Consider the following 10,039-nt stretch of genomic DNA (forward strand, 5'->3'; position numbering starts at 1 on the left):
CTCAAACCCAGACTCTCTGGTAGCACAGCTAGCACTGCAGTGCCTTAGACCACTGCACCACCCAGGAGGCCCCTATCTCTGGTTTTTACACGGACTTCATGACATCGAATGCTCATTTGTGTGTGCAACCCAAGTTGGGAAATTCTGGGTGACAGGGTTGAACACAGGCTCATAATTCTAGATTATGCAATCATGGCTGCCATGTTGGAATTCACAATTTAAAAAAAGTTTTTATTTAACTAGGCAAGTCGGATTAAGAACAAATTCTTATTGTCAATGATGGACAGTGGGTTAACAGTGGGTTAACTGCCTTGTTTAGGGGTAGAAAGACAGATTTTTACCTTGTCAGCTAGGGGATTTGATCTTGTAACCTTTCGGTTACTAATCCAATGCTCTAACCCCTAGGCTACCTATATGCATACAGAATCAAGATGAAAAACTCACGACAATCCAAGCAGTTTTCAGTAAACACATTTAATTGTTTGGTAGCAAAAACAGCACCTCAGGCAACAGTACACTGTGGGCAGCTTCTTTGGGGTCCAATAGAACACGACAGGGAAGACATGCACTTCTACTTAAGCCTAGCAGACATTTTAGACTAGTTGACCAAAAACACGGCTGCTGCACTGTTACATTCACACACACTCTGAGCAACACTACTCATGAACACAACGTTATCATCCTTTTCATGCAACTGAACTCAGAGAATGGCCCTCTTTACAGTTAACAGGGTTGCATAGGTTTGGACAGAATGTACTACAAGTTGCAACTTATGGTTTTGCTTATTGACTTGGTGGTGTAGCAAACTGCAGGCATTTTGTTTTAGTACAGAATTAGAAAAGGTGAAAGACATACAGTATGAACAAAAAAATATTATTTTGGTCCCTTTCAAATCTTTGGTTGGATTAAAAATGTTTATTGCTTAACAGCCACATTTATATTTCTTCTCATGTAGCATTGTTTACCTTTGACTTGAATTGTTACACTGTAGTGGAATGGTGAGCAAGAGAGTAGAGAAGGGGGCATTATCCAGCCGCTCAATCGTCGACCACTTCAGAGGACTCGGAAACAACTTTGCCATCCTTGGTCTCGATCATCTTGATGACAACACTCTTCTTGTTCTGGGTGGTGACGCTGGTGCCGCTGCCGCCGCCGTAGCGGCTGCCGCTGCCGTAGCCGCTACCAGAGCTGTAGCTGCTGCCACCGCCGTATCCACTGCCGTATCCACCACCGTATCCGCCGGAGAAGCCACTGGAGTAGCCGCTAGTGTAGCTGCTGTTAACACTCTCAGAGGGGAAGGAGTTGTAGCTAGCTGTAAGGTGACACAGAGAGAGACAACAGGTGAGTAGGGGCTGGCTAAATATGAATGACAAGATGTTATGAATGCACCACAACACACAAGGAGAAAACACAGGGTTTTATTTGAAGAAAGCAGGTACTTACAGCTCTGTTTGGTTATGTTGATGGACTTGATACCAGTTGCTAGCCTGGTGGTGAAAAGAAGACCATTTTGAAAATGTTTGTTTTTGGTAATAAATGTCCATTATCTTATATTAAGATTACACTGTACTTTCAAATTGATGTTTCCCATTTCCATGTTTGTCAAAAGGCTCACCTGTCCTCCTCTCCTTCCAGCAGTTTCCTGTAGGTGGCGATCTCAATGTCCAGGGCCAGTTTGACGTTCATCAGGTCCTGGTATTCCCTGATCTGGCGGGCCATGTCCTGCTTGGCTCTCTGTAGGGCATCCTCCAGGTCTCTGATGCGGAGCTTGGCGTCCTTCACTGCCATCTCCCCGCGCTCCTCAGCCTCGGCTATCTGGTTCTCCAGGTTGGCACGCTAACAGAAGACAAAGACGCAGCATGTCGCTACTTCTGCTTATTATCAAATTGATAATTCCGTTGAAAAAGACTCTATTCTGTCAATATCATGTGGGTCTACATGCCACCAATTTAATTCTTAGCACAGAGATTCTTTATTGTGTACCTGTCCCTTGACGGAGTCAATCTCAGACTGCAGCCTCTGGATCATACGGTTCAGGTCGGAGATCTCTGTCTTGGTGGATCTCAGGTCATCCCCATATCTGGTGGCAGATGTCTGCATCTCCTCATACTAAACATCCAACAGAGGAGAAAGTGGATGGTTTGTTGGTAATACATGGTTAGTGTGGAAGAACCATGTGACATCAACTTATGTTCCTTTGAACCACATACAGTGTACTGAAAGGCTATTAGCAGCCCTGAACATAATCAAGAGGCCAAAGGGAGAAAATATATATTTAAGCCCATTACTGTACCTTGCTCTTGTACCATGTCTCCGCCTCGGCCCGGCTCTTGTTGGCGACGTCCTCATACTGGGCGCGCACTTCAGCCACGATGGCATCCATGTCTAGGTTACGGCTGTTGTCCATCTCCACCACCACTGAGGTGTCCTTAATCTGGCACTGAAGCTCACGCAGCTCCTGGAAAGAGGGAGAAGGAGAGAGAGAGAAAAGAGAGAGACCATTAAACACTTGGCCTATTGCAGACAAGGCTTTCAGATGTCTGCCTTCCCCAGAGATAAAAACCCACCCAGATTGAGTCCATCAGTTTGACGTCAAAGTCCAGATACCAAGCAGATCCGTATGCCATAACTCAGTGAATAAATAAACCATACGCAAATACATCAGAGCAGTTGTTAGAAGCCGCCAACAACACAACTGGTTATAATGAATGAGTGTCTTGTTAACAACTGAAGTAGCTAAGCGATGAGCTCAGTGCAGTACCTCCTCATAGATCTGCCTCAGGAAGTTAATTTCATCGGTCAGGCTCTCCAGCTTAGCCTCCAGCTCAACTTTGTTCATGTACGCCTCATCCACGTCCTGAGTGGATAATTCACAATCAATATGTTAGTAAAATGGCAAGATGACAATAAGAGAATGACAGAAAAACGAATGGGATCCAAACTTAAGTTACTAACCTTCTTAATGAGCACAAAGTCATTTTCACACTCTGTACGCTTGTTGATCTCATCTTCATACCTGAGAAGATACAGAGCAATTGTTAGCTTTTTCTGATATTCATATATTCAAGATTACATTATATATTTCTATGTCATAATTATATTGTAACTATTTATTATGTGTTTTTAAAAAAGCAGGTATTTATTTTACCAGGTAAGTTGACTGAAAAACGTTCTTATTTACAGCAACGACCTGTGGAATAGCTACAGGGGAGAGGAGGGGGATGAATGAGCCAATTGTAAACTGGGGATTATTAGTTGACCGTGATGGTTTGAGTGCCAGATTGGGAATTTAGCCAGGTCACCGAGGTTAACACCCCTACTCTTACGATAAGTGCCATGGGATCTTTAATGACCCCAGAGAGTCAGGAGACCCATTTAACAACCCCCAGTTTCCCTCAAACACTGCCCTGGGAATTGGGATATTTTTTAGACCAGAGGAAAGAGTGCCTCCTACTGGCCCTCCAACACCACTTCCAGTATTATCTGGTCTCCCATCCAGGGACTGACCAGGACCAACCCTGCTTAGCTTCAGAAGTAAGCCAGCGGTGGTATGCAGGGTGGTATGCTGCTGGGCTACTGTGATTATCTTTACATAGGTAATGTACAATTTTCACACTAGGGGGCATAAGTGCTACATCCACAACAAATATGCGTCTGGGAATTGTTTTCTACTGTGGTATCTTGACTCCATGCCAAACTTGTGTGGTGTTTCTTTACTTTGTGCTTTTTCTCCTGAGGACATAAATTATATGAGCACATAAGCAGTCTGTCAGGACTGACACACTGATGTGTGCGCCATGATGCAAGTGTGTGAAATGAAGCTGAAAAACATTCAGCTCTGTCATCTAAATGATTTTCACCTCCAGACATATGAAATAGAATGGTCCCTCCAGGAAACGCTTATTCAATGGAGTAATCCCTATGATGTGAAACCAATGGACTGCAGTTGGGTGTTGTCCATCCATAGTACTGAAATGACCTATTACTGGTGTGTCCTGTATTACTGATTCAATCAAATACTCCATGAAACTCCCTTTACTAACATGCGTTCCATGACCTTATCTCTACAGTGGTGCTATGCACTGGGACAGAAGCCTAATCAAAGCATTTGCTGAGAATGTGGCTGAGGGTCTGCTAGGTAAAAGGTGTAACATTTGTAGTCACTTCTTCTTCAAGTCTTACTCACTTGTTCTTGAAGTCCTCGACCAGACCCTGCATGTTGTGCAGGTCAGCCTCCAGCCTCATCTTGTCGTTACCCAGGCTGTCCAGCTGTCTGCGCAGGTTGGCGATGTAGGCCTCAAACATGGCATCAATGTTGGAGCGGGTGGTGGTCTGTCCCTGGAGGAGGCCCCACTTGGTCTCCAGCATTTTGTTCTGCTGTTCCAGGAAGCGTACCTATGTGTAGAGAGAGGGGGTAGATGTTTATGCGTTTGATAGGCACACCGATAACAAGTTTATCATATTATATTGTTCCCTTTGGGACTTTTGCTGTTTTATATGAAAGAATAAAGAGAATAATCACATTTTTTGAATAAAAGGACATTAGGAACTTTGATGGTGGGCTAACATGACTCATCCATTATTATCATGTCATCCTCGTTAAAATAGGGTGTTTATTACTTCAATTAGTGTTTGAAGCATGTACGGACAGCTGACTCTGTTTTCAGGATAGACCTAGCAAGCTGTTTTTCCAAGGAAGCTATGACATGCATCCTGACAGGAGGCAGAGGGGGGCAGATGGAAAGAGCTGGTGAATTAGGCTTCCTTCATGTTTTCCTGTTTTAATAAAAGGGCAAGGTCGGGAAGTGGAGAATAGAGAGGAACAGGACAAAGATATAGGCGGGGCTTCATCCAAATGGCTAGAATGTCAATATTAGTAGTATACAGGTAGGTGTTAATGGGGGAAGGGGAGAGCATGCAGGCTGACATGTTGGCTCACTAACAATAGGGTGAGAAAATAGATAGATGGCTGTCAGCTGTCAGTGGACATGAGCCTCAGGGGAGATCAGGAATTATCCTAAAATGGCTGTGTCAACTGGTATTGGATAAGAGTCAATACTTAGAAATAAGTATAAAAGGGAATTGTTATCACGATAAGAAAAGAGAGTCTATTTGCACATTTTTATTTTGTTTCTTTGGAAACATGCAGAGGTGAAATCTCTTTCTGATTAGTTTTGCTCCTTTTTATGTAATCAATCCACTAGTGTTAGCTAGAACATGAAACCAGCTGCCCTTATAAAATATTAACCCACTGGAGCAGCCTACGCATGTGGGACAGATAGGCCAGTAGAAACCCCATAAAGAAAACACCCCCCAGGCATGAATGAAAGCAATATCAAACATTGCTATCACTTGTAAATGTTATCTATTGATGTTTGACCGTGTTCAGATGTTGCCCTCCATCTATCAGTATAGGCTACCCTATCAATGAATTTCACTCCATTGTTCCAAGACTTGTTAGGAATGTGAAATGTACGTAAGCATAGCAATGATGGTGATGACCAAATGCTCCTGTCTGTGTTTCAGGTGTATGACCTTTTTTGTCATGTCATCCAGGGTAGGGGCGGGTCACATACACCCCTCTGCAGGGTCAGGGTAGCCATTCCCAAAGTAAACCAGATCACTAGCTATGAGCTATACTCTAACCAGAGACAGACACACCCTTCTGTAGAAACTCTCTCCCTCATCCCACCCTGCTGCACTTTTGTTATTCATCACTATAAAAGGACAATTACTGCAAACCATTAGATGTGAACTCTTGAGAACCCAGGAAAAAATTATCACACTTAGTTAGTTTGACCTTATATGTGCTTTGTTCAATATCAGACTTTTCTACATTTCCATCCTTTTTCCAAACTCATGAGTTTTCTTGTGCGTGTAATCAACCTAACATAATGGAACAGAGCTCTAACGGCATGCACCAGCATTACACAACGTGGACTTTTCTATGGATCTTATCCACTGTTCCACATTCATTACACAACAGACACCTCAGCATTCTAATGGCTAATAGAGATAGATTCATAAAATCCCACAGTACATGACTGTCTCTACTTCCCTTTTACATTTTCTGGCAGTTTACAAGCTCCAGGCAAATTACATTGTCAGATATCTTCATAGGTACAGAAAGACAGACAGACAGGTTACCAGGACTGACCTTATCAATGAAAGAGGCAAAGCGGTTGTTGAGGCCCTTGATCTGTTCTTTCTCATGGGTGCGGACGATCTGGATGTTGGGGTCGATATCCAGGTTAAGGGGGGCAAGCAGGCTCTTGTTCACTTGGACAGCAGTGATGGGGGCATGAGAGATACCACCCATCCCCATCCCCAGGCCCATGCCACCTCCATAGGCAGAGGAGCTGGAAATGTAGCTGCCGCCTCCACCACCGGCCCCGAACCCACCTCCCATGCCTCTGTTGGCCCCTCCATAGGAGCTGCGGGCGCTATAGCTCTGGCGAGAGACCCCCTGGCTAGGTCCAGAGTAGGACATGCTGCTAAAGCTGCGAGGGGCTGCCCCGGAGGAAGAGGACTTGACGGTGTAGCTGGTGGTTTTCCTGACCGACATCGTGGTTGGTAAGTGCAGGACTATAAGGGGGAGATAGAATGGCAGGCGGCTTGTCTGGAGTACTGGGGAGACCTGAGTGGATAGACAGAGAATTAGCTACAGCACTGGTTTTAAGAGCCTCCCTGGTGGGAGGGGCCAATGGCTAACTCTCATTGGCCAGGCCTCTGGGTGAATGGTAGGAGAGGGAGGAGTTGTGCAGTGTAACAGAACACTTTTAGTTTCTAACACAAGCCCACGAAACCATAACCTGGGTTTTGGAGCCTGTTAGGAAAAACACAATTTTGTACGTATTTTGGGGTGTTTTTTTTCCGTGATGGAGGTACGGTATAGGGGCTGGGGCATTAGAATAACTGTTAGAATGTGACATCTGTGGTGAAATATGAGAGCAGTATGTCCTCAGCAGGCTATTGTGTAAACAGATCTGAGGTCAGTCCTTAACCAGCTCCTTGCTAAACTTTCTGATCTATTTATGTTGTTGTACGTTCAGGTATTATTGTACTTGAGTAAGTTTGGATGGTAGCACTTTACATTAATGTAAGGGTTTCTAGGCTTTCTAAGTAGATTGTTAATCATTAGTTTAGTTTAGGAATCAATAATAAAACAAACATTTCTTACTATTACACTATTTGCCAAGCATCAAAACTTCAACCACACAATTTCAACCAATGTCTTACTAACCATTTTCTACAGATTCATAATGATCTATAAGTAATAGTGTATCAACTGACTTATGAACCCTTTTTAATATATTTATCTGTTAGAGATATCTGAAATGAATGTTGAATGTCATGAAGTTAATCAGCCTCATATGAACTTTGTTTTACCTTTTTTTTAGCACTCACTCAGCTTATTCAAATTGTCATGTAGTTGAACAGTGTCACCTCTCAGCATACAGTTGAAGTCGGAAGTTTACATACGCTTAGGTTGGAGTCACTAAAACTCGTTTTTCAACCACTCCACACATTTCTTGCCAACAAGCTATAGTTTTGGCAAGTCGGTTAGAAGTCGATCATTTTTCCAACAATTGTTAACAGACAGATTATTTCATTTATAATTCACTGTATCACAATTCGAGTGGGTCAGAAGTTTACATACACTAAGTTGACTGTGCCTTTAAACAGCACGGAAAATTCCAGAAAATGATGTCATGGCTTTAGAAGCTTCTGATAGGCTAATTGACATAATTCAAGTCAATTGGAGGTGTACCTGTGGATGTAGTTCAAGGCCTACCTTCAAACTCAGTGCCTCTTTGCTTGACATCAAGGGAAAATCAAAAGAAATCAGCCAAGACCTCAGAAAAAAATTGTAGACCTCCACAATTCTGATTTGTCCTTGGGAGCAATTTCCAAACGCCTGAAGGTACCACGTTCATCTGTTCAAACAATAGTATGCAAGTATAAACACCATGGGACCACACAGCCGTCATACCGCTCAGGAAGGAGACGCGTTCTGTCTCCTAGAGATTAACGTACTTTGGTATGAAAAGTGCAAATCAATCCCAGAACATCAGCAAAGGACCTTGTGAAGATGCTGGAGGAAACAGGTACAAAAGTATCTCTATCCACAGTAAAACAAGTTCAATATCGACATAACCTGAAAGGCCGCTCAGCATGGAAGAAGCCACTGCTCCAAAACCGCCATAAAAAAGCCAGACTACGGTTTGCAACTGCACATGGGGACAAAGATCTTCCTTTTGGAGAAATAGAAATATAACTGTTTGGCCATAAGGGCCATCGTTATGTTTGGAAGAAAAGGGGGAGGCTTGCAAGCCGAAGAACACCATCCGAACCGTTGAAGCACGGGGGTGGCAGCATCATTTTGTGGGGGTGCTTTGCTGTAGGAGGGACTGGTGTACTTCACAAAATAGATGGCTTCATGGGGTAGGAAAATTAATGGACAATGACCCCAAGCATACTTCCAAAGTTGTGGCAAAACGGCTTAAGGACAAGAAATGCAAGGTATTGGAGTGGACATCACAAAGCCCTGACCTCAATCCTATAGAACATTTGTGGGCAGAACTGAAAAAGCATGTGCAAGCAAGGAGGCCTTCAAACCTGACTCAGTTATACCAGCTCTGTCAGGAGGAATGGGCCAAAAAAAACTCATTCTGGGAAGCTTGTAGAAGGCTACCCAAAACGTTTGACCCAAGTAAAAAAATGTAAAGGCAATGCTACCAAATACTAATTAAGGATTGGTAAACTTCTGACCCACGGGGAATGTGATGAAAGAAATAAAAGCTGAAATAAATAATTCTCTACTATTATTCTGACATTTCACATTCTTAAAATAAACTGGTGATCCTAACTGACCTAAGACAGGTAATTTTTTCTAGGATTAAAAGTCAGAAATGGTGAAAAAAGGAGTTTAAATGTAGTTGGCTAAGGTGTATGTAAACCTCCGACTTCAATTTTAGCTTTGAAAAGTCTAATTTGACACATGACAAGGATTCAGAAGCTTGTCAGTAAATCTCATAAAATGAAGTTGCCAAGCTGAACTATTACTCTTTGTTTCATTACCTGGTTGCATACATGAATGAACTTGTATGAATTACTGCTGCCAATAGGCCATGTCCTGATATCATATCACAGACATAGTTTTTTGATTAATTGACCTCATAGACGCTTTACTATTAGTTAAATAATACTTTTCTGAACCATCATGTTCTCAATCAGCAATAGTAATCTCTCAGCACAACCAGTAAAAAAATGGAAACTGGGACAACCGCACCAACCGGCTAGGTTCTCATTCAAATTCCCCCAATGGGACTTGTAGTAGTAGTATGGAGTAAGGCCTGAGGCTGCATGCATTATCTGTGTCTGAGGCAACATGTTACGGAAAACCATGTCAGAATATGATGAGATGATGGTTAATTAACTGTGTTGTGATTTACTGAAGACTGACAAAAGTTGCAGGCAAATAGACCTTAGTCTAGGTATAGTGCTATAGTAGCAATATGTGTGGCCTACCATAACGAGTAGGGTAATCTTTTCAGGAAGAGCATTCCAGTATTATTGAGCTGTACAACATCAATCAGCATATGCAGAGCTTTCGGAAAGTACAGACCCCTTGATATTTTCCACATTTTGTTATGTTACAGCCGTATTCTAAAATTGATCAAATAGTTTTTTTCCCCTCATCAATCTACACACAATACCCCATAATGACAAAGCAAAAATAGTTTGACATTTTTGCAAATGTATTACAAATATGAAACTGAAATATCACATTTGCATAAGTATTCAGACCCTTTACTCAGTTCTTTGTTGAAGCACCTTTGACAGCATCAAGTCTTCTTGGGTATGACGCTACAAGCTTGGCACACCTTTATTTTGAGAGTTTTTCCCATTCTTCTCTGCAGATCCTCTCAAGCTCTGTCAGGTTGGATGGGGAGCGTTGTTGCACAGCTATTTTCAGGTCATCCAGAGATGTTCGATCAGGTTCAAGTCCGAGCTCTGGCTGGTGCATTCAAGGACA

The 10,039-nt window shown here is 42.7% G+C and overlaps 1 protein-coding gene across 1 annotated transcript; it reads right to left on the reverse strand.

Moving 5' to 3' along the window:
* Positions 1-455: 455 nt before the first annotated feature.
* On the reverse strand, positions 456-6,651 carry LOC115102637 (keratin, type II cytoskeletal 8-like). Its single transcript, XM_029622780.2, has 9 exons — positions 6,158-6,651; positions 4,187-4,395; positions 2,956-3,016; positions 2,762-2,857; positions 2,294-2,458; positions 1,984-2,109; positions 1,616-1,836; positions 1,444-1,487; positions 456-1,312 (listed from the first exon to the last, which is right to left on the reverse strand). The coding sequence occupies exons 1-9, from the start codon at positions 6,563-6,565 to the stop codon at positions 1,038-1,040; spliced, it is 1,605 nt and encodes a 534-aa protein (XP_029478640.1). The 5' UTR covers positions 6,566-6,651; the 3' UTR covers positions 456-1,037.
* Positions 6,652-10,039: the final 3,388 nt, after the last annotated feature.

The sequence above is a fragment of the Oncorhynchus nerka genome, linkage group LG20 (assembly GCF_034236695.1).
Source record: "Oncorhynchus nerka isolate Pitt River linkage group LG20, Oner_Uvic_2.0, whole genome shotgun sequence".
In the NCBI taxonomy this organism is placed as follows: domain Eukaryota; kingdom Metazoa; phylum Chordata; class Actinopteri; order Salmoniformes; family Salmonidae; genus Oncorhynchus; species Oncorhynchus nerka.